At 47.9% G+C, this 27,804-nt stretch overlaps 1 protein-coding gene and 1 long non-coding RNA gene across 4 annotated transcripts in view; both read right to left on the reverse strand.

The window, feature by feature from the left end:
- The window catches only part of LOC119437574 (snRNA-activating protein complex subunit 4), a 139,954-nt gene that overhangs the window by 63,392 nt on the left and 48,758 nt on the right, over nucleotides 1–27,804 (reverse strand). For both annotated transcript variants that reach the window (XM_037704579.2, XM_037704580.2), the window contains exon 5: nucleotides 19,311–19,544. In XM_037704579.2, coding sequence (XP_037560507.2) covers nucleotides 19,311–19,544 — 234 coding nt within the window. The remainder of the gene's footprint in view (nucleotides 1–19,310; nucleotides 19,545–27,804) is intronic.
- Nucleotides 10,693–11,821, reverse strand: LOC125942531 (uncharacterized). Of its 2 annotated transcripts, none has more exons than XR_007465187.1 (3): nucleotides 11,623–11,821; nucleotides 11,194–11,336; nucleotides 10,693–10,764 (listed from the first exon to the last, which is right to left on the reverse strand). It is a non-coding gene; the product is annotated as an uncharacterized LOC125942531 (long non-coding RNA). The 2 variants fall into 2 exon arrangements; XR_007465188.1 differs by lacking the exon at nucleotides 10,693–10,764 and adding an exon at nucleotides 10,836–10,907.

Genomic DNA, 27,804 nt, shown 5'->3' on the forward strand with positions numbered 1-27,804 from the left:
CGTGTGTGATATGGAAACATGTATACTTATGGCAGCCATGTCATTTGTGCACCAAAATGAAACTCCCGAGAAATGAATAGTCTCCCAACATTATTACAGTTTGCAAGCAAACAGCACTTTAGAAATTGCATGCCACACAGGAGCTCTCAACGTTATACCTTCACAGATTTTATTACAAACTGTGGAACCTTTTTCGGCTGCTTTTAATATTTACGCCTTTGTAAGCATGCATTTAGCACATAATACTGAACCTTTTCAGCCTAGTAGCTTCTGGTGTGTATTAATTTTGAAGTTAAAGCCAGTCGCATTCAATATATGCACATTTCCTAGAAATCCTGAATCACACCACTGGTTCCAAGAAAAGCATACCAGTACCAGCGATCTGCACGATTAACGTAGACTTTAGTTAACCTTTTTTTGCATCGGCAGATGGCACATTTTCTAACAGCTTGAGTCTACCTGGGGAGAAAGGGGACAAGGGATTTCCCTTTTTTTCATGCTTGGGCAACATGTCGCTAGTCCCCAGACATTTTTTCTCCTCTTCTTTCATTCCAGCCCAGCGTTTTTTTTATGCCTGTTGCTCCTGCGTGCTGCATCCTCCCACATTAACAGACCCACTGATCAATAGATAAGTACTGCGGCTACGAGTTCCACAGAAGCAAGTGCTGAGAATTGTCCTGCGCCGTCGGCCACACAAGAATCATTGAAGAAGAAGCATGTGGTGGAGTGGGTAACAAAAGCCTTTTGTCCCAGCAGCACGGATTACAGCTACCGACCAACAGGCGGCTCTCTCCCCAAAGACCCTCTGGCATACTTCATTTACTGCAGTGGGATTTTCAAGACTTTGCGACGTTTACAAGCTTGTATGCGCTTGAGAAAGGTGGCATAGTGAGCAAGAGATCAAGATTTGTTTCCTTTTTTTTTGAATCCTCATGCTGATGGGAGTTCTAAAATATCCAAGGATTCGTACGTATTGGCAAGCATCAACTAGGATCCCCGCTATAGCCAACTCGATGACAGCCAAGAGGTTTTTAAAAATTAGGGCTGCGCTGCACATAACAGAGTCAAATGCTCCGCATGATCCCACAAACGAGGACAAGTTCTGGAAAGTGCGCCCTATCATAGAAGCCGTCAGGACGTGGTGGTTGGAGCCTTTGGAGCAAAACAGTGTGGATGAGCAGATATCATTTACAGGCCATGCCCCGGCAAAGCAATTTGTGAAAGGAAAGCCGAATCCGGAAGTGTTCCTCCGCTGTATCAAAGCAAGGGAACAGGGATTAGTACACTACATGCGTACCTCGGACTTGGCGGATCAGTTGTCGTGCGGCTGATCGAGGCAATGCCCCAAGAAAAAAACCTAAAATGCTTCATGGACAATTATTCACTTCAGTGCCTTTATTCCTGGAGCTGAAACAAAGAGGAATTCTTGCCAGCGGTACAATTCGAGCTAACAGACTGCTTAAGTGTCCACTAAAAAATGAGAAGGAAATGAAAATGGAGGGGCGAGGAAGCATGGATGAAAAGGTTTCAACAAAAGGTGACATTGCTATTGTAAGATGGCAAGACAATGGAATAGAGAGCATGACAGTATTGAAATTGGCTACCCGGCAGTGATTGTACAAAACAATTCGTACACGGGAGGAGTCAACAAACTTGACTTCATAATGTCTCTGTGCCTTCTCAAGGCAGGAAGTGGCCCGTGCGGGTGATCTCTCATTTTGTATGTTTTGCACTGAGCTGGTACCTCAGGGACGCAAGCGCTGAGAAGCTCCTACAGAGAAACACCATGGACATGATGGCGTTCCAAACAGACATTGCGAACAGCCTGATCACTTGCAACAGAAATGCTCCAAAAAAAGCGCGGTTAGCCAAGCAATGACAGCTCTAAGCCCGATGTCAAGAAGGCCACACTGCAGTCACTTCCGAATTAGGTATGACAGATACGATCACTGGCCAGACCACGTGCGCACACCGCGAGGGATGCGCAGCGAAGAGCCGAATTCGCTGCCAAAAATGCCACGTGTTTTTGTGCCTGTCGGCTCGGAATGATTGCTTTCATCTTTACCACACAAAGTAGATTGCCAGTGTTTAGATAATCAAGAAAGAATCACAGGGAAAATGTTTTGCCCCACTCACCTAGCTAAGCGAACTAGAAAGTACAATATGCAACATTTTTTTCTGGGTTAAGGTGCCCTATCCACAAATGTGGACAGCACGGAAAAATATGAAAAAAATTAAATTTATGTTTCCATCTTTTAATGACTCGTTTATTGAAGCATCGAGAGCCGAAAATGATGTTAAGATAATTTTTTTTTTCATTGCCAGATTTAATTTGCGCCTGAAGAGGTTATATATATTAAAATATATAGTTGGTCTTCAAGCAGGCCTGGGCGTTGCGTTGCAGAAGGCTATCCGAAAAGCAGGGCTGGCTCCTGGCGAGCCCGAGCGTCAACAACATACACCGATCATCATCGTCTTCTTTTCCCAGACATCGAAGCGCCTGTCATTCGCCTTCAGTACAATATATATATATATATATTATATATATATATATATATAATATATATATTCGCTGTCAGTACAATATATATATATATATATATTATATATATATATATATATCTATCTATATATTATATATATATATATATATGCATACACATACATAGTCGACCCCACTTATCCCGATTATTTTTTCGCCACTCAGCTGCTCGCCAACAAATTGTCCGTCCATCGCGATGTAGCCGGTGCTTTTTATCTTCGACAGCTTTGCACTGAGTAAAAGCGAAACTACTGCTTGCCGCAACCGCTGCGGACGAAACCGCGGCCGCTATCGACTCGATCATGGACGGCGACTTTACTGTTAAGGCGGGCGGCTGACGCACGCACCAAGTCAAAACGAAACTACAATTCGCTGCAAGAAGTGCGGACGAAACTGTGGTCGCTATCGACGCTGCCATGGGAGGCGACGACGCAGTTGTGAAGGCACGCAGCCGACGCGCGCATCGAGTGAAAACGAAACTACTATTTGCCGCAACCGCTGCGGACGAAACTGCGGTGGTTATCGACGCGATCAGAGATAGCGACTACGCACTTACGGAGGCACGCGGCTAGCCGCCAACACGGTGTTACGCGCGGCGATAAACGCAAGAAGAAAGGCTTTAAAGGCACAATTAGGCAAGAAGCGCTTCGGCGTTGCTGTCAGTCACGTGCCGCGTACGATTGTCGCTGAGGGCCACGGCGATGCGGACTACGCCGCTTCATTTCGGTTGGTTGCTACGCCGTTATTGCTCTTCTGCGGCGCGCATTTGCGGTGCTCCGCGGATTTTTTTTAATTACTATTCCGCCAACGTATACGTCAGTGCGCACGCTATCGGCACCTACCCTATCTACAAATAGGAGAAAGGCGGCAAGCTACGGCCTCCGAGATTCAAGTGCGAATGCTTAGGCGCGCTGCCCGTTCTCAGAGGTTGGGTGGCTAAAAGCTGCTTGCGTATTTATTACGCAGTTCGCGCGTTGCTGTTACGCGCCTGTGATGTGCTTTTTGACACTCGGACATGGGTAATGGAGGTTCTTTGGATTAAGCGCACCTCGTGTTCGCCGTTTTAGACACTTGTCGAGAGCGGGACCAGGGAAAATTTATCAGTGGCTCGCGGAACCCCGAGCAGGGGCCTGCGGAACCCGTAGGTTCCGCGGAACCCACTTTGAGAACCCATGCGCTACCGGTTTAAACAATATATCGGTTATAACAATGAGAAACTGCTGCACAGTCAAGTTTTTGTATGTTTTCTATGGTGAAATAACCCGCTTACTACAATGCCCCCGTGCTGCATTATCGGTTATAATGATGAGGTCTGGCTACTGGGTGTCCGTGCGAAAAAGAATGGAATGCGAAATCCTTGAAAAGAAAAAAAAAAAAACAAATTCGAACCGCAGCACGTCACCGCGCGCTGTTTTCCAGCCTTCTCCGCATTGCCAGCCTCGCGCACTTCTCTCCTGTCACCTTTTCACCCCTCCAAATACCTATGGGCTGCGCCCATAGCTCTATCCTGTGCCACCCTCCGAAACAAGAATGGACTGCGCCAACTGCGCTGATAGCAGATAGCGCTGAGCGCCGCTCTTGCTGCGCATTCCTGCCAATGAATAAGTTGCTCGTGCTCGTCTACGTTGGTTGCGTTGAAGTCGTTCCGGGCCACGGGGTTTCGCCCGTTTCGCAGCCTCGTTTGACTCGCCGCCGAAATGGAAAATGGCTGATCCGCCCGCTGATTGTCAGCAATGCACGACGTTGCCGGTGCAAAGAAAGCGCACTGCTATAGATTTGGAAACGAAGTGTTTCGAATCGATGAGTAAATCGTTGCAAACGTGCTCGCATCAAGTAGCGATGACACGGTAGGACAGGCTGCCTCAACATTGTCCTCGCAGGAGGCACTGCAGATACTTCAGTCCCTTCGAGGCTTCGTTTTTGCGAGGGACCTTCGCGAGATAAGGATGTCGGCAAGCTTCCCCTCAAGCAAGCAAGGCTGACGAACAAGGGGTTTTCTTGGGCAAGCCTGTGAGAACTTCGTGGCAAGATGCTTGTGGCACTTGCATACCACAGCGCTGCTGTGCTGTGGTATGCAAGGGAATGCCGGTATATTGTGGATTCGGATTGGCATCGTTGTTGGAGAGCCAGAACGCCTTGAAGCACCGTTCCGTCTGTCACAATGATTCATTTCCTGCTAAAACAGCACGTAAAAAACTGCTTTAGCTTTATCCTTACACAAAAACATGTTTTGTTTAATTTTGAGGACATACTATTGGATGCACAATTCTATGAAACGTAAAAAGTATCAGCTGGCCGCTAAAGTTGGAGGGCAGATGACAAGATTCTCGCTCGCTTTGGAACAACTTGTCGTCTGTTCTTGCTTTTCTTTGCTTGATGCTGCATTGTAGGTGAGTAAACTTTATTGAGAGATGTAATATAGGTGAATGAAAGCCTTTTATGTAGATTTTATTTTAAGAACGCGTTATTTGTGTAGCCATATAGACACGTTTTAGACGGAGCCTCGTACAACACCAGCCAACACAGGCCTTGCAGACACATATCCCGTCATACCCATAAGGGCACGGCAGCCTTTTAAGAAACTCGCATAGACGGTGGCGCCAGTTTACCCTCTAGGTGTTATAGTGAGAAACTCTATGGCCATCCCCTTATTTTGATTTTTTTTCATTCAGCCCGGTTACAACAATTATCGGTTCTAACAATGGAAGTTTCGTGGCACTTGAATATTGTTATAGGTGGGTTTGACTGTATAGAGGTTTGACTTAACGGTCTGCCGTCAAAACCAAATATGTGCTGGCATGACGTTAGCAAGCGGCACAGATCCCGAAAGTTCCACATAGAAAAGTCAGTTGCTACCATTTCATCGATGTTGCCACTTGGCTTGGACGGTGTCTTGGTGCAAGGAGACACCGTCCAAGCCAAGGTGATATCGGGATCAATAGCAAACTGGACGTATTCTTTAAGGGCAGATACACTCACCAGTCTGATGCGTTGCTGTAAGACTTGTGAAATGGTGCCCAAGTTCAAAAAAAGGAACGTATGCGCAGTCGTCAGCAAACATCGCAAATGCATGTAGCAGTGCTATGTATCGCGTAAATATCACATCTAGCATCGGTGATAGCACTTAATCACAGTCAGGTACCCGCGGGGTCAGTGAAAAAATAACATGCGTAGAGGCTTTTGTCATCAGCCAAACAAATCCGAAGGAACACAAATACGCAAGTGGTTTGTTGGCTGCATCTTGGAACAGAGGGAGTTATGAGTGGAGGAGACCGGCGGCACAATCAATGATGGCCGAGTGGCACGACAGGAAATCATTGCCAAGGTTCTGTGGATTAGCTCGACCTTGACGCATCCCCTGATATTGCTTTCCCAGCAGGGCTCTTGTATCTCCTGTAATGTGGCTTCTCTGCATAGCTGAGCGCTGGCGGCGGCCGGTGTAGTTGCAGATTAGCACGAGAGATGGCGCGAGTGTCAAACGCAACACTCATAAATACGGACCCGGAGAGACATGTACACGTGTGGAGAGACGTGTAGAGGCCCCGGAGAGATGTGTAGATAAAGACGGACCGGGAGAGGCCCCAAGACTCAAACGTAGAGTCTGTAGAAGAAGACATAGACGTAAGCACCAGTGGCAAGGCTATTCGGACATAGGGTATATTAACATGCAAGATGGCAGGAATAGGCTGAAGTGGGAAGAGATAGACGAGCAACTAAGGCAGGAAAAGCTGATGGTATACGGGTTTGTGGAGACACATCTTAGGGACATAGAGCAACCACCCTGTAATCCTGACTATGCATGGGAATATTGCAACAGAGGGCAGCAGAAAAGGGGGTGGCATTGGGGCATTCATTCATAAAAGTATGAATTGGCAAAGGGTGAAAGAGGAATGCAAGGAGCATTTATGGCTAAAAGGGAAAGTGGCAGGAGAGCAGACACTACTTGGCTTTGTATACCTGTGGACAGGAGCAAATGCCAAAGAGGAAAACAAAAAAATGCTGGAACTGCATATCAAGTGACATTAATGAGCTAGGAGAAGGGTGCGAGATTATTATACTAGGAGACATGAACGCACACATAGAAGACATGGACGGGTACACAGACTCAACAGGCAACATGATGCTGGATATGTGTGAAATGCATGACTTAGTTGTATGCAACAGTACTGAGAAGTGTGAAGGGCACATAACATGGGAGGTAGGGAGCCTGCAGTCGACGATAGATTATGCACTAATGTCACATAGGATGCATGATAGGCTAAAGGTAATGAACAGATGAATATGCCTCCAGAAGTCTAGGTAGTGGCCACAAACGTATTAAGGTGAGTTTTGGAAGAGAAATGAAAGTAGGTAGGAGGCAAGATGAACAACCAGGTGGGATATTTTACTCGGAAAAGCAGCCTGAATAGCAACCCAACAAATTGAAGTAATTTCAGAGGATACAAAAAGAGAATGGACATATGCAAATTTAACAGGGCTATTTGAGCTAGAGCTTGCTATAAAGTACGAGTCACACCCAAAAGGAACAGAAGACGTAAACCCTAGAGCTGGTGGGATGAGGAGGTTAAGAAGGCCATTGAGAAACGTCAGGAAGCATCCAGGGAACACAGATATTCAAAGCAGAAGGGTGAACCAGAGGCTGATGTAGACAGAAAATGGGATAACTTATTAAACTGCAGAAGGGAAGCATCCGATGTGATCGATGAGAAGATTAGAAGAAAGGGGACACAATGGTTGTCAGAAGTAAACAAAAGGATAGAAAAGCAGCAAGGAAATTTTGGAAACATCTCAACTCCTTGAGTAATAAGACTAGCCTAGAGCAGAGGTTTATAGTTACAGCTCAAGGTGTTCGACTAGAGGGAGATGAGGCAATGGAACATATAAGAACAATGATGACAGAAAAATTTAAAGAACATAGCATGTGCTCAATCAGGTGAGGATGGACTAGTCAGTGCAGTGGCTCCACTGGCACAAAGCGAGTGAGAAAGGGAAGAGAAGAGGGTTCCTAGTAGCACGTCGACAGGTCCTGATGGCATCCCAATTGTGTTAATAAAGACATTGGGCCCAAAATCTAACAAAGCATTAAGAGAGGCAGTGAGCAAAATGATAATGGACGGTAAAGCCCCCGACGGCTGAGACTGAGCAGGATGAGCATGATATATAAGGGAAAGGGGGACAAAGCCGACATAAACAACTACCGTCCCATAACAGTGACGTCAGTGGTTTACAGGGTGGTGATGCAGATTATAAAGGACAGACTGCAGGCATGGGTGGAGAGCGAGGAGGTGCTGGGGGAACTACAAAATGGGTTCCGAAAACAAAGAAGGTTAGAAGATAATCTGTTCTCATTGACACAGTGTATTGAAATAGCAGAAAAGGAACACAGGCCCCTATGGCTCGCCTTTCTGGATATCAAGGGAGCCTATGACAGTGTAATCCAAAACAATTTGTGGGACATACTGGGCACTCTAGATGTGGAAGATGGAGTAAGTAATCTTTTAAGATATCTATAAAAGTAACGAGGTGCTTATAAAATGGGAAAACAAGGTATCTGAGCCTATAGAGATAAAGCAGGGGCTTAGGCAGGGGTACCCTCTGTCACCTCTGTTGTTCATGCTGTATTTACAAGGATTAGAGAAAAAAAAATTAGAGAGGAGCAAACTTGGCTTCAACCTTTCCTTTTTCAAGCAAGGAGAATGGATTAAACAGTCATTCCAGGACTGATGTACGCGGATGGCATTGTACTTATGGCTGACAGCAAGGAAGACTTACAGGGATTAATGCACATATGTGGTAAAGAGGGAGATAGCTTAAGTTTGAAAAATTGGCAGTCATAATTTTTAATGATAATCAGGGCAGCGAGCATAGGATACAGGAGGTTACGCTGGAGGTGGTGGATAAGTCCAAATATCTTGGAGGATAAACAATGGGGCTGAGTACCTAACGGAACATGAAAAATATGTAACGGCTAAAGGTAGCAGAAATGCAGCTGTGATGAAAAATAAAGCACTGTGGAATTACAATAGGTACGAAGTGGTGAGAGGGATTTGGAAAGGGGTGATGGTCCCTAGTTTGACTTTTGGTAATGCGGTCTTGTGCATGAGATCAGAGGTTCGAGCAAGGTTGGAAGTTAAGCAGCGAGGGGTAGGTAGGCTTGCTTTGGGAGCACACGAAAATACACCAAATCAGGGGGTACAGGGTGACATGGGATGGATGTCATTCGAGGGCAGGGAAGCCAGCAGCAAGATAGAATTTGAGGAGCGATTGAGAGAAATGGCAGAAAAGCGGTGGGCAAGGAGAGTTTTCAGTTATTTGTACAGTATAGACGACTTATAATGTAACCGCTTATAGTGCAGGACCGGATATAGTATGGTCTTTTCAGACTCCCGTTAATTTTCCCATAGCACTCCATGTATATGCATACTGCTTACAGCGAGACAAAATACCATGAGTGAGACGAAATACCGGTTGTAATGCGGCTTCCGCGGGAAAATCTCGCCGACAAGGGCGGCAGCGAGCACGCTTCTCAACAAGGTGCGCGCTGCCGGCCGGCGTATGCATTATTCAATGCAATTAAACTCTCGTTAATTCGGACTTATTTGGCCGCAAATCGGTTAATTTGGACTACTTTTGGAGCTCGGTGAGCGAGGAGCGCCGCAAATGTGCTACGCAAAAGAGCAAGAGCCACAGCCATCAGTGATCAGTTGAAATCGTACGTGAATGACAGCAACGCTGGAATGCTTTGAGCCTATTTGCGTCTTTAAAGCCTGCATTCTTGCGTTTACCGCCGCGCATAACACCGTGTTGGCCGCGGGCTTTCGTAACCGCGGCCGTGGTTTTCTCCGCAGCGGTTGCGGCGAACAGTAGTTTCGTTTTTACTCGGTACACGCGTCAGCCGCGTGCCTAAAAAACTGCATATTCGCCATCGATGATCGCATAGATAGCGACCGCGGTTTCGACGACCAGTTGCAGCGACTGGACGACTCGGTGCGTGCGTCGGGCGCGTGCCTTCAGCACTACAAAGTCGCCGTTCATAATCGCGTCGATAGCGGTCACAGTTTTTTCCGCAGCGGTTGCGGTAAACAGTTGTTTTGTTTTAACTCGGTGCAAAGCTGTCGAGCTTGAAGAGCACCGGCTACATTGCGATTATGTTTTCGCCAGCTGACTGGAGAAAACGTAATCGCGATGTGCGCGCAATAGTACAAAGCCTGTCTACATGCTTGGCCTACATGTTTTGTATACATACAGGGTTTGAAAATAGTTGTTTTGGTTATAGCGCAGTACCGCTTATAGTGCAGATATTCTCGACTCCGGCGACTTACGTTATAAGCGGTCTACACTGTATATGAGGAATGTTGACACAAAATGGAGGAAGCTCACCAGAGAATTGTCAATCAAATATTTGGACTGCAGGAGGGAAACAGCGGTTAAGAAAAAGGTTAAAGAAACAGAAAGGGGTCTGTGGAAAACAGTGATGCAGACGAAATCAGCACTGGGAACATACAGAACTTTCAAGCACGAAATTGCCCAAAAAATATCTATGATAATTCTAGGCCTAGGGGAAGCTCTTTGCTGTTTGAAGCCAGGACGGGAGTATTGCGGACTAAGATGTACCGAGTCAAGTACTAAGGTATAGACATGTTGTGTGGTGCATGTGGAGAGGAAGAGGAAATGGCTGAACACCTCATACTTTTCTGAAAAGGGCTTAGCCCTACAGTGCAAAACAACGGGGCTGATTTTTTCAAAGCATTGGGGTTTAGGGACAGTGGAGGCAAAATAGACTTCAAGTGGGTAGAAATAACTAAACGGAGGTTATCTGATTGGTGGCTAAAATCAAGGCAGGGGTGAAATTTAACCCACCACAAAGTACAAAATATGTTAATAGTCACGGCTAGGTGGCGTATGCCACTGCCCGATTTAAAGGGTTCACCCTCGTCCGTCCGTCCGTCCGTCCATCAATAAGTGCAATAAATGCTCTTTCGATTGTTTGCACTACTGTGTTGTCGTTCCTTTGGCATTTTGGCTGGTGCATTGCAAGCGGCATTGCGTGACTGGCCGCATGCTCCAAAAACGTTGCACCTATAAACGAGCCTTTCGTTATACGCATGCTCCAAATAGAACAGCCGACGACGCGAGCGTCGAAGTATAGAGGGGACGGCATTTTGGCTGGCGCATTGCAAGCGGCATTGTGTGACTGGCCGCATGCTCCAAAAACTTTGCACCTATAAACAAGCCTTTCGTTATACGCATGCTCCAAATAGAGCAGCCGACGGCGCGAGCGTCGAAGTATAGAGGGGACGGCATTTTGGCTGGCGCAGTGCAAGCGGCATTGCGTGACTGGCCGCATGCTCCAAAAACTTTGCACCTATAAACAAGCCTTTCGTTATACGCATGCTCCAAATAGAGCAGCCGACGGCGCGAGCGTCGAAGTATAGAGGGGACGGCATTTTGGCTGGCGCATTGCAAGCGGCATTGCATGACTGGCCGCATGCTGCAAAAACTTTGCACCTATAAACGAGCCTTTCGTTATACGCATGCTCCAAATAGAGCAGCCGACGACGCGAGCGTCGAAGTATAGAGGGGATGGCATTTTGGCTGGCGCATTGCAAGCGGCATTGCGTGACTGGCCGCATGCTCCAAAAACTTTGCACCTATAAACGAGCCTTTCGTTATACGCATGCTCCAAATAGAGCAGCCGACGGCGCGAGCGTCGAAGTATAGAGGGGACGGCATTTTGGCTGGCGCAGTGCAAGCGGCATTGCGTGACTGGCCGCATGCTCCAAAAACTTTGCACCTATAAACAAGCCTTTCGTTATACGCATGCTCCAAATAGAGCAGCCGACGGCGCGAGCGTCGAAGTATAGAGGGGACGGCATTTTGGCTGGCGCATTGCAAGCGGCATTGCATGACTGGCCGCATGCTGCAAAAACTTTGCACCTATAAACGAGCCTTTCGTTATACGCATGCTCCAAATAGAGCAGCCGACGACGCGAGCGTCGAAGTATAGAGGGGATGGCATTTTGGCTGGCGCATTGCAAGCGGCATTGCGTGACTGGCCGCATGCTCCAAAAACTTTGCACCTATAAACGAGCCTTTCGTTATACGCATGCTCCAAATAGAGCAGCCGACGGCGCGAGCGTCGAAGTATAGAGGGGACGGCATTTTGGCTGGCGCATTGCAAGCGGCATTGCGTGACTGGCCGCATGCTCCAAAAACTTTGCACCTATAAACGAGCCTTTCGTTATACGCATGCTCCAAATAGAGCAGCCGACAGCGCGAGCGTCGAAGTATAGAGGGGACGGCAGTTTGGCTGGCGCATTGCAAGCGGCATTGCGTGACTGGCCGCATGCTCCAAAAACGTTGCACCTATAAACGACCCTTTCGTTATACGCATGCTCCAAATAGAGCAGCCGACAGCGCGAGCGTCGAAGTATAGAGGGGACAGCATTTTGGCTGGCGCATTGCAAGCGGCATTGCGTGACTGGCCGCATGCTCCAAAAACGTTGGACCTATAAACGAGCCTTTCCTTATACGCATGCTCAAAAGTGAGCAGGCGATGGCGTGTGCACCAAAGTATAGAGGGGATAGCATTTCATCACACAAGCGTCGCTCACCCACGTAGATGCATTTATGGTCCGTAGTCCGACGTGTCGCTTGCGGCCAATCACGCTACATCACTTGCACTGCACCAGCCGTCAGCTGCTCTTCGGAGCATGCGCCGAACGATCCCCACCCCGTGCGCAGCTTTGAATGGCTGTCTACGACAGTCAGCGAAGCCACATGGCGCGTTTTAGAGCGCATGCCGACGTCGGCGCTCGCTGCAGGAACGGGCGCCTAAGAGAGAAAGATCAAAGATCGTGGCCCGTGCAGCGACACCAGCGTCGCCAACGTGCTCCCGCACACGAGCACTTTTCCCATCCACGATGGCACGGAGTTTGGACCACCAATGGCACTGCGGATTTCAGTGTGAATTAGTGAAATGCGTTGCATATTTCTTTCAATACATTGTTGGATGGACCGCAGCGGCAACTTCGAATAATCCAAATTAACGAGTAATGAACGAGAAGAAGGAGAACTGAGGGGCCCGATTTTTATTAATCATATCAATCAAACAAGCCAACAAACAGTGACACCAAGGAAAACATAGGGGAAATCACTTATACTTACTAATTGAAATAAAGAAATGATAAATTAATGAAAATGAAGATGGATGAAAAAAACAACTGGCCACAGGTGAGGAACGAACCCACGTCTTCGCATTAAGCATGCGATGCTCTCACCATTGAGCTACCGTGGCGCCGTTTTCCCATCCACTTTCTGGGGTATTTGTGTCTTACAACTAGAATTAACCCTGGGTGTGTTAGCCAGCGCCACCACCCACAAACCTGGCGGCGGATGTGGAACATCCTTTGTGCCGCAGGAGTCACGAGTACGTGATCTTTTTGGGTGAAGGCAACTGGTGAATAAACCCACATAAATTAACGAGTAGTGATTTAACGAGCATTTACTGTAGCTTCTTCTATCTCTTTTACTCGTGGCTCTAGGAGCAGGGTGGCCGTCAGCCACTAGTGCCGCTACGGGTATTGCGGCCTGGCACCAAGCGCTCAGACACCGTCAACTCGGATGCTGTTTGCACCGAGCCAACAAGACCACCTCACAGAGCTGATGTCTCCTTGCGGCTGCCTGTTTTGCGCCCATTTCTGGCATTGTTTTTGGATGCTGGTTGTTGTCAGGGGTGCGACTCATTAGGCCCAAGGCTTTTCGGAGCTGCCTGTTGCACATAGATGGACACAACCTAGTGGACCTTGGCGTTGAGGACTTTTGCTTCCCTCATTCTAGCCCACTTCGCACGAATCGAAATTATTTGTTCAACTTAACAAAGCAAGCTTTGTTCACGTGAACTTAGCATCTGAGTAGCTGCCTGATACTTTGCAAGCCGAATTAAACATCGTACCATGTGGGTGATGCACATGCAGAATTCCTCGCCCCTGCAATACTTTAGTGCTTGTCGAGTGCGTTGTGTTTGCAGCGTGAGCGGAGTCACCCCTGGTTTTCTGTCACCTGCACATTGTCTGCGCTGCTGCTCAGTACAACGATCAAGCTACCCTGGGCAATGGAGATGCCTGTGGCCGGTTCAGCGCAGTGACTTCAGCAGCAGCCTGTGTACAGCTCGCAACCCTCGGCGGCTGGGACAAGAGTCGGCAGCCACTAACGGCTACAGCGGCTCTTGTCAACAGGGCGTACGATAGATGCTTGCTCATGCCAACTACTACGTTGCCGTTTACGGAATTCTGTCGTACTGTTGACTCTGCTGAGCTACTTCTGTGACCAAGGGACACCATCGGTGTACCCCAGACATTGTCGGTGCGCTAGCTATGGTGAAGAATGCGTGGACATTTTCTCGGCGCAGTGGCAGCCACGTGTACAGACCCCGACGGATTTTTCAGACACCAAAAATTCAGACTCGATTGATATTCCGGATTTCATAAATGCACCGTCAATGTTCCCATAGAGCTAATGCATTTTCATGACCAATTTTTCGGACGAATATAGGCCCCGAAGTTTAACTTTCCAGACTAAATTGCTCATTGCGAGCCACGCACCCGATCTTGGAGGCCGCCATGCTGGATTTTCTGCTGACTTTGCTTCCCGAGGCCTGCTCTACAGCCTCCAAGGAGGCACACGCCATCAATAGGGCTATTTTTTTACCTACAGTGGCTGCACGAGTATAGCCAATGTAGGAAGTCACAATTATTTTACTTGGCGTTGTTACGATCGGGCAGCGGGGGCAGCAAACTTCGAGCCACTTCTGCTTTCCTGCAACGAACTGCTTCGTGAAGCTCAAAATACGTCCCACGGGAAAGACCAGTGGCGACACCATGGTGAGACATGTTTCAACGAATACGTGGTTGCTGTATGCCACTTGATCGCTGACCTCGACACTGGGACCAAGGAATGCCTGGGAAAGTTTCCTTGTGGCCGCCGCTGGCCGCCATAGCCGTTCGACAGATGAACCAGCTAATTACTGGGCCATCCCAGATGCACCATTGAGTGACACCCCCTGTCTACGAGCATCCGAGTGCACACGAGGGACCTTCTCATTCGCGTTTTGTCAACAAAGGGGCAGGAGTGATTGCGCGCACCCTTGCCCTCAAGGTGGAACCTTCGGCGACTACGAACACTGACTGGAGGATGTAACCGACGATTTCCCTGGCCTAGGGATCTAGGGAGAACAAAAGGGTTGTAAGCGGACTTTTGCAGCATATCTGTAGTGCTCTCCCTTCTGCTCTGAGATGTAGCTTAAGGCTCTCCCGAATGATGTACGAGGTCTGTTAGAAAAGTATCCAACCTTATTTTTTTTTTTGCGAACACCTGATAGATATGAAACAAGCGCGCTTGCATCAGTCGGCCTTGAACCTTCGTGCGCATGCGCGAATTTTTTCCCGCCTGCCAATAGCGTCAGTCGTTGGAACGCAGCCTTTGAGTGAGGTAGTGCACAGTGCTCTCGCCGATTTCGTTCTTGCAAGGAAAATGACGGAGCGACTGGAGCAGCGCTACTGCATCAAATTTTGCCAGAAACTGGGTGACAGCCAAGTGGAAAACATTCGGAAGATTCAGATGGCTTTCGGTGACGATGCTATGAGCAGCACACAGATTAAGGAGTGGTACAGCCGGTTCAAAGACGGCCGCACATTGGTGGAGAGCGAGCCATGCTCCGATCGGCCATCAACATGCCAAAATGACCAGGTCACTGCCGAAGTGAACGCTGTGGTGATGCGGGACTGTCGTGTGACTATCTGAGAAATTGCAGAAGAGGTGGGCATCAGCACTTTTTCTGCACATTCCATTATGACCGAAGATTTGGTCATGAAGAGAGTTGCAGCGAAATTCGTGCCGAAGCTGCTCACGGTGGAGCAAAAGCAACTTCATGTTGAAAGTCTCGCAGGACATGCTAGATTCCACAAGCAGTGACCCCAACTTCATGTACACCATAATCACTGGTGATGAGTCTTGGGTGTACGGGTTCGACCCGGAAACCAAATCCCAGTCGTCACAGAAGCATTCCACGTCACCAAGACCAAAGAAGGCCCCCGCCAAGTGTGCAGCAACGTCAAAGTGATGCCGACTGCTTTCTTTGACTCCCGCGGTGTGGTACACCACGAGTATGCACCACAGGGTCAAACAATCACCAAAGAGTACTACAGGGATGTCCTTCGTAGCCTAGGTGATGCTGTGCAGCACAAGAGACCGGAGTTGTGGTCAACAGGTAATTGGCGCTTCCATCACGACAATGCTCCTGCACATTCCTCGCACTCGATTCAGACTTTTTTGGCGAAAAACCAGACTCCTGCAGTTCAAGAGGCTCCTTAATCTCCTGATGAGGCCCCCTGCGACTTCTGGCTGTTTCCCAAAATCAAGATGTCATTGAAAGGAATGCGATTTTAGACGAGAGAGGACATTATGGCTGCAATGACAGCTAAACTAAGCTCCATTCCGAAAGAGGCCTTCTCACAATGCTTCCTACAATGGCAGCACCGCTGGAAGAAGTGCGTGGAGTCCGAAGGAGACTACTTTGAGAGTGATTGGGTTTCCAACGCTCCAGTTATGCCAGTTTTTTTTTTCTTCGGCCAAAGGTCGGATACTTTTCTAACAGACCTCGTAGTCTGCCGAGATGTAGTAGCATTGATTTGCTACAATGTACTGCGCTCCGTACTCCGGCCAGTGTGAGTATCCCCTTGTTCTATACACGAGCTTGCCTATCCTATGTAAATAAACCCCCTGTTCCTTTTCCCTTGCCTCTCAACCTCGTACACATCACGAAAGAAGCAACCCTCGTCAAGACGGCTCTGCTTAGCCTCCACGGTAGCGTAGGGCAGCTATGCTACTATACTAAAAAATAGCCATAATGGAGAGCTTGCGCCACCCTGCCATCTCGGAGGCCACGCCCACTCTTCCTTAGCTGACAAATCGCTCCGGTGAACGGCACTTTTTCTTTTTTCAGTCAGCGCTGTCATCATAATCACTTAATGAGGTATTTTTAAATTTTTTTAAATTTCGGTTGCTATTTTGCACGAGGAGTGTCCACAGAGCAGCTGTGTCTTTGGGACATTGTCGCATCTTTTGTGTTTGTGCAGCTTCGCTTTTGTGTGATCAGTGCCATCTCCTGTGCCTTCGCGAAAGCCAAGTGGTGCAAAGTAACGTAGCTCCTTTCCTCAATCTCCATGGCGATGTCCGCCATTGGAAATGACCAACGCAGTGACGCTCTTGCCGACTGTACACAGAGATGTCACTCATGCGCAAATCCAAGCAAATCTGATTGCCTCCAAGTGTAGTATGAGGCAGGGCATTATTAGACTTATTTGATGCCAATCTGAGCCTAAGAAGTTTTATTTTTTGGGTGAATGAGCTTTTCAAACTGCTCCACTTTTTTTATTTTTTGGTCCCCACAAGGTCCGGAAGATGGGTCGGCGACTGTACTACCTCATGTTCGCGAAGCTCGAGTTGATGTTACACCGTGTGATATGTTTCGCCAGAGTATGTAGTGATTTAAGGTTGGGGGGGTGTGGGGATGCTCAGCTCTCAAGTTTCCCCAAATGTTTTCCTCGCATGGCTCTCGTGTATCCTGTAATCCGGCTTTTCTGCGTAGCTGAAATTCGGTTTAATTCAAACTCTTTAAGCGTCCCTGTGAAGTTTGAATTAACGCGCTCTTACTGTATTCAGTAGTTCAGTCTGCGTCGCCATCACCTTGGATTGCACTGCGTGTTACCATGGAATACACTGCGTGTTACCATGGCGTTACCTCCACCAAAATGTAACAAGGAAGGCGAGAGAAATATGTACTTACAGTAGCACATGCGTACCAGGCAATACCGCAAAATGCACGCACGAGCCGAGGCACATCTTCATTGTTTTCCTTTCATTGCGGTGCGTGTGCCTGGGTAACTGTCCTGTGGCAATATTTTTGGTCATTTTCTCATTTTTTCACAGTAATATTTACATAAATTTATCGTCTGCTTGTTTAGATAGTAGTCAAGATGGCCTTTACTTGGCTGCTGATGAAAATAAGTGAACCACAAACCATTCTAAACGAATCATCCAACCAAAACAAGAACAAATTGTGGCCTTGCCTGGATATATGTTCCGTTATGAGTACATTAAAAATTATCTAGTAGTAGCTATTCTGTTGTAATACAGCATTCAGTACTATTCAGTGACCAGAAGGACATACCTGCCAAGTTTGAAGAAACTACATCTGGGAGATCTTCCAACCGAGGGTCAGTCGGTAACACCCCCCCCCTTGACGTTCAAGTACCGACAGGACAACTTCCTCACAATTTTATTTACAGATATACAAATGACCACAGGTACATCAATGTCTCACTTTTGCAAACATTTCGTTGTTGCTAATTCTGCCTTCAAAATTTAATTAAATTTGTCGGGTCTTACGTCCCACAACCACCATCTGATTATGAGGCACGCTGCAGTGGGGAACTCCAGATTAATTTTGACCACCTGGGGTCCCAATGACACGGCCGTTTTTGCATTTTGCCGCCCACAAAATGCGGCCGCCGTGGCCGAGATTTGATCCCACGAACTCGTGCTTAGCAGCACAATGCCAAAGCCACTAAGCAACCACAGCGGGTGTTCAAAAATACTTTAGATAGTGTTTGCTTGTAAGAAATTTCATTTGTCATATTTTACGAGGATGACGTTTTCCAGCGTCTTATATGAGCGACACATGGAGGAGCGGCACTGCATTCTCGTATTTTTCCCGATGGTAATTGCCGTTCGCACTCTGCATTGCTCTCAACGTCACTTCGGTGGAGCACTACATTGAAGATACTTTTTGCGCTCTCGCTCCTTGCTTTTAAAGCCATCAGTGACCGTAGGCCTGCCAGAGCGGCTGCTGCCGAGGAGAACGATGGAGAGTCTAGTGCTGCTAGTTACAGAACGTGGCATTCGCTCGCTATAGCTTAATGAGACTAGGGCCACTAGGGCACCCAACAACTCTGTCAGCGTAGAAGCGGCTCTGTGGTTAACGAAATAGCGCATGTATAGGGTTTCCCTACTACTTTCTTAACAATGTTTTGCGCGATGAACTTCCAACTGGATTAGAGTGTGGGATTCTATTTGCCAATGTGGCCTGACAAAACGCTGGACGCGGATAGAAACTGGACACAACTGCAATTTTCGGGAGATTTTCCTGTCAACCATACAACCAGAAGAAATGGTCCAAATCCGCGAGTCTCCCAGGTAATCCACAAGACTTGGCAGGTATGGAAGCCCAGTCAAAAAAAGCAATTGACTCCAATTGGGAAATTTCTAATTGGTACCAACTGGAAAATTTCCAATCGTAAATTAGCACATAACTGGACCATTGAACCAACTGGAACGTGACCAATTGGTTTTTTGGGAGTGACATACTGTACCCAATGGGCAACAATTGGTTTGAAACCAAATGGTTGGAATGGCCAATTGCACCAGTGGGCAATACCAATACACATATATATCCCACAAAGCAAACCTAAATAGGAGTCCAGCTGTCGGAAACAGGTTTGCTATAGCCTTCGTACTGTATGCATATGTAGCTATAACTACAATGAAGCGATGTCATGTGATCCAATCATTGCAGCACAGGCACATCCTGTGGCGGCCCTCGTGCCCAATATTCAGGAAATCACAGCAACACGCTTGCAAGTGGTGAGAAAGTGAGGCACTCATTACCGCCCTGGCATTGATGCAATGCTTTCAAAATATGAAGACCCACCTTGTCCCAGTTGTGCTCGGCCCATTTAGTGGCCAGGGCTTGCAGGTGCTTGTCCTCCGCCTCTGTCCAGGGGTTCTGGTTTAGGCGCACATCAAGCAGGTTGCGCCACCTCATCTCGCAAGCAAATGCCGTCCGGTGTGAGGGCATGTCCTTATTTGCAATGCGCAGCCAGTCAATGGGGCGTGAAGACTGCTCCAGCAGCTGCTCCAGGCTCAGGCTGCGTGTCTCATCCACCTGCAGTCGGATTAGATTAAATTGGCTGCCTCTTTTGCCCATTACATTTCTGTGCACTAAGAAAGCTTGTTTTTCTCATTAAAGCAGATTCCCCTTCACATTAATTCCATTAAACCAAATCTCCTGAGCAGCTGGACACATTGGGAATCTGTCGACAAAGTTTCTCATAGAAGCAAACCACACTTGCTAAGAGGAGCTTCTGATAAGACAGGTTTCCAGAGCCTTTAAGAGAGAGTCTACTGAAATGCTGAATGTCGTGAGAGTCTCTGCTGCTGCTACACATAGGGCTCACTGTCTATATCGCAGTGAGAAGGAAAGGATGGTGGAGCATATGAGGGAGCTAGAGAAGCAGCAGCTCAGGATTGCCAAAGGACATTCAATCTAAGAGTACATCTGTATTGCACTGCCGTCAAACAAACTGCGCAGCACCACCATTAATATGAAGTGACAAAGTAAGCTGGGTTGCACATTGAGTTATGTTGTTACTGGGGAGGTTTGTTGTCTTTCTTTATGCATTCAAGCTTCATTCTATCCTTAGTTGAATGTTCAATGAATGTTGAGCATCCATTGCCCCCCCCCCCCCCCCCCCCCGCCGGCTTGAGAGGCCATGTTGACTTGTCATGTCGCTTGGCTGCCTAAAGTGCCGGTGGTGAAACCTATGACGTATTTTAGGTTTCCACCAGCAAAAGCATAGCCTTTGCGATCTGTACTTATCTAAAGATGGCATCTATGACGCGTTGGGGCCCTAAAATTGATTTTGGCGCACAGCTGCTCCGTATAAATTCCAAGGGTGATAACACAGTCGTCGCGCAGTATATGCTGTATATGCGAGTGAAAACGTGCAAGGGTCAGCTGACAACTGCGGCTCAATCTCGCACGCACGAAGGAGAAAGGCGGGGCGGAAGCGCGCTTCTTCTGTCGCGTGCGAGGCACGGGTGGGGGAAATACTCCAGCGGCTGCCACAAGGGAGCCGTATCTTAAAAGTGATCTGCGACGTGGAAAAAGTGCACGCCCGCACGGTGTTGTACTCTGGCATCAAGTGCGTACTGCGCGGGCCGTATCTTGAAAGCGATCTGCATTGGGGGCAGAGTCTAAGCAGTGTAAGTATGTCGACGGCTCGTAGCTTTGTACGTGCTGTGTGTTCTCAGCACTCAGTTATAGACAGCACGGAGGTCACATCGCTCGCAGCTGCTGCGGCGCTTCCTCACACCAGCGTTTTGATAGCGAGTGTCCTCACTCATCGAGTGTGATGTGGTCATTCATGTTTGCCTGTGCGCACTGACACCATGCTCATTAATATAGTTCATAAGTGAATGTTTACAAGTTTATACGGATGATAAAACTACTATGCTTACTTCGTATAGCTGTCTCCTAATTTGCAATCACAATCGATGTTTCGCCAAACTGCGACCTTTTCAAATAATACCTACCTAATTAAATTAAAAGTAAGCAGTTCACTACTCTCATTTCTCAATGTTTTCTGTTTCTCGGCTCTTGCATTTCTTTTTTTGCGGTCCCATAAAAAAACATATCAGCGGGGTTCTACTGTACAACTGATAACGCCACATCAGATAGTGGTAATAAGTGGTTTCTTTCACCATAAAACAAATGCAAAAGTTGACGGTACATTGGCTCCTTACTGTTATATCAGATATATTGTTAAAGGGTCCCTGACACAGTTTGGACAAATTTTGTAGACATGTAAAGTACAGCTACAGTAACATATTAGCACCACAATTTAAGTGAAGCATCTCATATTAAGAGAGCTATGGAGGATTACAAGTTACCCTCCTCCCTAGCTATGCTTTTCCACCTTAACCGATCCTCATCAACGGCACTGATTCTCGGAACTGCAGCGCTTCCAGGGAGTATCGATAGTTAAGGGGGGACACGCGTCTTAGAGACCGAAAAATCGCGGAAAAAATGGGTTTCATGAAAGTGGTATTTTTTCATAATATACAAACACTGCTGCACGTTCTGACCAAGTTTCCCACGTCATGGATCAATATTTTAGCCGCAATATCAATTTATGTAACCACCGCGAGCGATATTTTGACAGAAAGAGGCATAAAAAGGGGGCTTTTTTCATGCCACGCCACTGCTGAACGACATATGCTGTCGCAGCCATCTTGGTCGCGTTGGAAAAAACTACTTCTCTTCTTCAATTCCCGCCACATTTTCGTTCGTCCCCATTCGCCCATTCAGTGCACGTGACTAAATAAAGTCCTGCGATTGACTTAGGCGGCTGGCATCGTCTGCTGCCGCACGCGGTCGCGCTTGAAAAGTGAACTGCGATGCTATTTTGAAAGCCGCTAGCGTGTAGTGATGTCAAAATGTCGGAAGTTTGCCACTCGAAACAAGTTTGGCAAGAAAGCGAGCGCTTTACAACTTCGAAAAGTGCTCCGATCCTGCCGAAAAACACAGCGATGACCACCCGCCGGCGGTTTCAAGCAACGGCTGCGACGAGGAATGCAAGGGGCCTGGCGAGAGCGAGACAGGCCTAAGGACTTCACCGGCCGATAGTGATCGCAGGAGCAGCGTTCTGCACGACACAAAGATCTTGCAGCCAGCGGAATTGCTCTAACGACAGAAGCAAGCAAGAGAAAACCTCCAGCAACTGGCGGGAACTTCATTAACGAAGCAGAAATTGGACATGTGTACGAGTGTCAACGACGGTGCGGATGGGCCGGCGGATATGGAGTCACGCTTTTATGTTATCAGTGTGGAAGCGATAAGCGCTTTGCTTTCGCGCCTAAAGAGCAGTCTCTGTGGCGGCTCGGTGACTTTTGACACAGAGGAGCGAGAATATGGCCTTGCCGTCAAGCTTCTCGCCATTTGTGAAAACTGCAGCGATGTTTCCGAGTGGAGCTTGCCGTGCGTGAAAAACAGCAAAGCGGTCAGCCCCTTCGTAGTGAACCTTCTCGACGCTCGTGCGATGGTTAGCACTGGAAATCGACAAACAGTGATGAACGACGTTTTTGCTGCAAGGAATATCTCGCATCGTGGCCTTCATAACAAAACGTGACAAGGCTATCTCAAGCAGAAGCTGGTGCAGGAGGCGGCGTCTGCTGCCCAAAAGCTGATGGGCGTGTGTGCGCTATCAGTGAATTCATTGTATAATGACTTGAAACTTGTGACCTCCAGGAATATAGCGGTATCCTACGATAGCTCATGGATGGCGCATGGCCATTCGTCGCACATCGGAGTCGGCACGGCTGCAGCATGACCCAAAACAATAATAAATGCTTGCATTCAATGATTTGGGCATTGGCACATAAGGAACAGCGTGCCTCGCTTTTTGCTGTTGAAGCTGCTGTCGCTCAGGCAGAAATGAAATTTAATTTGGGGAATGAGAGCTTCATTTGAGCCCGGGGCTACCGAACAGCATGAGAATCGCCGAGAAAGATGACCGGCGAGCAGCAGCATCAGGGCCACAAGCGTGCATCTGCAGAAAATCTGCGACAAGCCTTGAAAAAACGCCATTGGGTAGCTGTAGGCAGACAGATCACATAACTGGTGGCTACTGACCATTTAGATTTGTATATATATCAATACTTTTTGTTATATTTGAATAAAAATGAGCGTGTCTTTTTTATTTGCATTTTCTCAAAACATAAATTTTTGAATCTTTGCATCCTTCAAGGAGGAATTTCGCAGTAATCGGGGCACCTAGAATTGTAATTTTTGTTGCAGTACTGAGCTACATGAATAATGCACACAGTGGTACTACCAGAGTTTTGTATCTCAGTTCTAATATTTTTTTTTATTGTCGGTACATTAAACAGCCACTTTGAACCCATTATGAACAGAAAGCTTTGATATGCTGGATAATTGTTAATTGTTATACCAAAAAAACTATTCCTACCATTGTGAAGCTTACAGTTCCTAGTATCCAGCTATGTGCCTAAAGCTAGATTTTGATGAGTAGTTTTCACTCCATTGTTCCTAGAAACAATGCTAATTAATTTTAGGTAAATTTAGAACTTACTGGCAAATTTAAAAAAACAATTGCATGTTTGGAATCAGCATAAAAAACTGAACAAGACTAAGCAGTTTCATTAAATTTGGTAGAGGGGGTTTTAATGAAGGTCGGAATACCTACTTCCCCCCCTAATGGAACAGCCGACACCACTCGTGTGTTTCTCTCTATCGCTCTTCGTTTGACGCGTTTGACTTGACTGCCGGCCACGTGTTACTGTTGTGCTTCGTCAATTGTCAGGAGTGCTCCGGGTCCACTAATCCTTTGGCGCTCCTTCACTTAACCGCTCAAGAGGGCTGCCATTCTTTACGCCGAATAAACAAAAAGAATTGTGCAGCGGGCCGCAAGTTTGATGTTTCTGAACGGGTGGTGTGGGAGTGGCGGCTGCAGCGAGGCAAAATTTTCAGCTGCGACAGCAAGTGAAGAGGTTTCCACAGGCTGAAGTTGAGACGCTTTCCGGAACTGGAGGCCAAACTTGTAGCATACATCGCTGAAACATGTGATTGGCCCCTGCCAGTAACGTGTGACCCGGTCATAAAACAAGCCTGGGTCTCAGCTTCGGAAGAAGGTAAAATACCCAGGACAAACTTCAAAGACAGCAGAACTTGAGTATCGAAGTTTATGAAGAGGGCTGGTTTCTCTGTGCGTTGGCATACCAGTGTGTGCCAGGAAACTGCCTGCTGCGTATGAGAAAGACCTCGCCTTCCATAGGCACTTTCTCAAGCTGCACGACTCGCGGCAATACTTGCTTGGCCAGATCGGCAACGCCGATCAGATTCCCGTCTATTTTGACATGACAAGCAACACGACGGTGAGTTTGAAGGGCGCTCGTGAGGTGAAACTCCTCACGACCGGAAATGAAAAGCTTCTGTTTACTATTGTTACGGTTAATGTTGAACCGGCTTTATTTAAAGGACGAGTTTGATGGTGAAGTAAAGATGGCGTCCAGAGGCTGCGCCAGCCAACGTCTTTCTCCTCTTCTCCTTGCCCGGCTCATGCCGTAGCAATCCCCGGTTGCCAGACGAAGCCCGCTGGGCAAGTCCAAATCAGTCCGAAACCGTGGGGTGAAACCGCTTAAGACGAGCAACATGTACTAACTGGGTCCGGCTAGACCGACGACCAGCTGACGTCAAGCGTGCCACCACGTACGTCAAGTCACTCAAGCGATCTACAACGACGAATGGGCCCGTGTACTGGGGTAAAAACTTTTCGCATAAGCCACGTTTACGTAGCGGGGTCCACAACCACACAAAGTCTCCTTTAGCGTACGAGACAGACTGGTGTCGGCTGTCATAGCGCTCTTTCGATCGGTGTTGCGATGCCACAGTACGAAGACGAGCAATACGCCGGGCTTCTTCGGCAAGACAAAGCGTCTTGGCAACAGAGTACTCGCTGTGAAAGTCAAAAGGTAGTATAGTGTCAATGGAGCTTAGTGGTGGACGTGCGTAAAGGAGATAAAAAGGACTGTAATTGATCGTCTCATGCTTTGCAGTATTATAAGCATAGGTGATGAAGGGGAGTACGTCATCCCAGTCTCTGTGATCGGAAGATACGTACATGGCCTGCATGTTAGTTAGAGTTCTGTTCGTACGTTCTACAAGCCCATTTGTCTGAGGGTGATAAGGCGTTGAATGGCGGAACTGCGAACTGCAGAGACGAAGCAGTTCTTCTACAGCGTCCGCAACGAATTGACGACCGCGATCGCTAATGATTACACGGGGGGCACCATGCCGAAGAATAATGAAGCGAAGCAAAAACGTTGCAACGGACGCAGCTGTTGAAGATGGTACGGCCGCCGTTTCCGCGTAACGGGTCCGATGGTCGACACATACGATCACCCATCGGTTATCGTTAGATGATCGGGGAAATGGGCCCAGAAGATCAATACCCACTTGTTCAAATGGCAGGTGAGGCGGCAGCAGAGGTTGGAGAAGACCTGGCGGAGCGGTCGTAGGGCGCTTGTAGCGTTGACATTGTTCGCAACTGGCGACATAGTGCTTGACTGTGTCCCGCATTCTGGGCCAGTAAAAACGTTCCTGTGTCCGGTTCAAAGTTCTGATGAATCCTAGGTGGCCAGAAGTCGCATTGTCGTGCATGGCTCTCAGTATGTCCGCTCGCAGACTCTGCGGCACCACCAGAAGGAAGCGTGCGCTTTTAGCCAAATAATTGGTCTTGTAAAGCAGGCCATCACGGACACAAAATCGACCGGTGGCTCCAGGACGTGATGCGGCTACAAATAGAGGTTCCAAACTAATATCATTTTCCTGCTCTGCTTTGAAAGTGATCGAGTCTGGGAATGTATAAGAAATGAGAGCAAAACAGTCATCAAAATTGTCTTCGTCACACTCAGTCGTCGTCGTCAGAGGAAGACGGGAGAGACAGTCCGCATCTGCGTGGCGACACCCAGACTTGTAGGAAATAACGAAGTCGTACTCCTGCATTCGAAGTCGTACTCCTGCATGTGCCAGTCGTCCACTCGGGTCACGGAGATTCACCAACCAGCATAACGCGTGGTGGTCGGTAACGATAGTGAACGGGCGTCCGTAGATATAGGGCCGAAATTTGTGGACAGCGAAAACAGCTGCCAAGGATTCTTGTTCGGTGACAGTGTAATTGCGTTCCGCCTTAGTCAAAGAGCGACTAGCATAAGCCACAACGTGTTCAGCTTCTTGATGACGTTGCACTAGTACGGCACAGATGCCGATGCCACTGGCATCAGCGTGCACTTCCGTAGGTGAGGACGCATCGAAGTGACGCAATATGGGCCCTGTCGTTAGTAGAAATTTTAGCTGGCGGAACGCGTCGTCGCAAGCCGATGTCCAGTTGAAAGGGACGGCTTTTTGGAGAAGACATGTTCAAGGGTACACCACGTCGGCGAATCTTGGGACGAAGCGACGAAAATATGAACACAGGCCCAAGAAACTCCTCAACTCCCGCACTGACTTCGGTGCTTCGAAGGAGCTGACAGCCTCAATTTTCCGTGGATCTGGCCTCACGCCGTTTTTGTCGACCAGATGCCCAAGTACTAACGTCTCAGTTTCCCCGAAACAACATTTCTTGGAATTCAGGATCAAGCCGGCTTTTTCGACACAATCCAGAACAAGACTGAGACGGCTGTTATGGCACTCAAATTGCGGCCAAAAATCACGACATCATCGAGGTAGCACAAACAAATTTCCCATTTAAGTCCTCGGAGGATAGTGTCCATAAATCGTTCGAATGTTGCTGGCGCGTTGCAAAGGCCGAACGGCATAACGTTAAATTCATAAAGACTGTCTGGTGTCACAAACGCCGTTTTCTCCTTATCGTCTGGTGCATGGGTATCTGCCAATACCCTGATCGCAAATCCAGTGATGAAAAGTAGGCAGCGGAATGTAAACAATCAATGACATCATCAATTCTAGGAAGCGGATACACGTCCTTTTGGTGACCGCGTTCAGTTTCCTGTAATCAACGCAGAACCGCCACGATCCATCCTTCTTCTTTACTAAGATTACTGGTGCTGCCCACAGACTAGAGGACTCTTGAACAACACTTTTCTGTAGCATGTCTTTCACCTGTTCAGCGATAACTGTCCTCTCTGCTGAAGAAACGCGGTAAGGCTTTTGCCAATGGGGTGCATTCTGTGGCGGGCACAAGAACGCGGGAGTGAAGCCTGCTTGTCGCCTTGTGTGAAATCGAACACAGAAAGATGTGCCCACAAAACTTGTGCGAGAGCGTGGCGCTCATGTGAGGGAAGCGCCTTGTTGATCATCCGTAGGATCTGTTCTTCAGAAGTGCTTCGGAGATCGCGAGTATGAGACTGCTCCTCCTCGCTTAGAACTGTAATGGAGCTGTACGTAATCTCGTCAAATTCAGCGAGCTTCATATCACGCGGGAGAACACCAGGAATGCAAGAACAATTGAAAGCCCACAAATTTGAGGCGCCATTCACTACTCTCACGACAGAGCGTGGCACAAGTACATCTTTCTTTGCCCAGCTCGACGCAAGTGGCTGGACTTGCGCGTCAAACGATGAAAGGTCGGCAGCAGCGACATTGACAGGGACACGTGACAGCGACCAAGGCGGTAGCAGCAAATTGTTCGAAACAACACAATAGTTTTTCTCGGGTAAAGATGTGTCGGCAAGGGCGGCGAGAAGCGCGCTATTCAAGGTAATTTCGCCTGTGCCACAGTTAACGGAAGCACCACAATCCTGAAGAAAGTCAATTCCGAGAATAACATCATGAGTGCACTGTGGTAGCACGAGAAATTCTGTTTTAAGATCTTCCCCTCCGAATA

Source organism: Dermacentor silvarum, chromosome 1 (assembly GCF_013339745.2).
Source record: "Dermacentor silvarum isolate Dsil-2018 chromosome 1, BIME_Dsil_1.4, whole genome shotgun sequence".
In the NCBI taxonomy this organism is placed as follows: Eukaryota; Metazoa; Arthropoda; class Arachnida; order Ixodida; family Ixodidae; genus Dermacentor; species Dermacentor silvarum.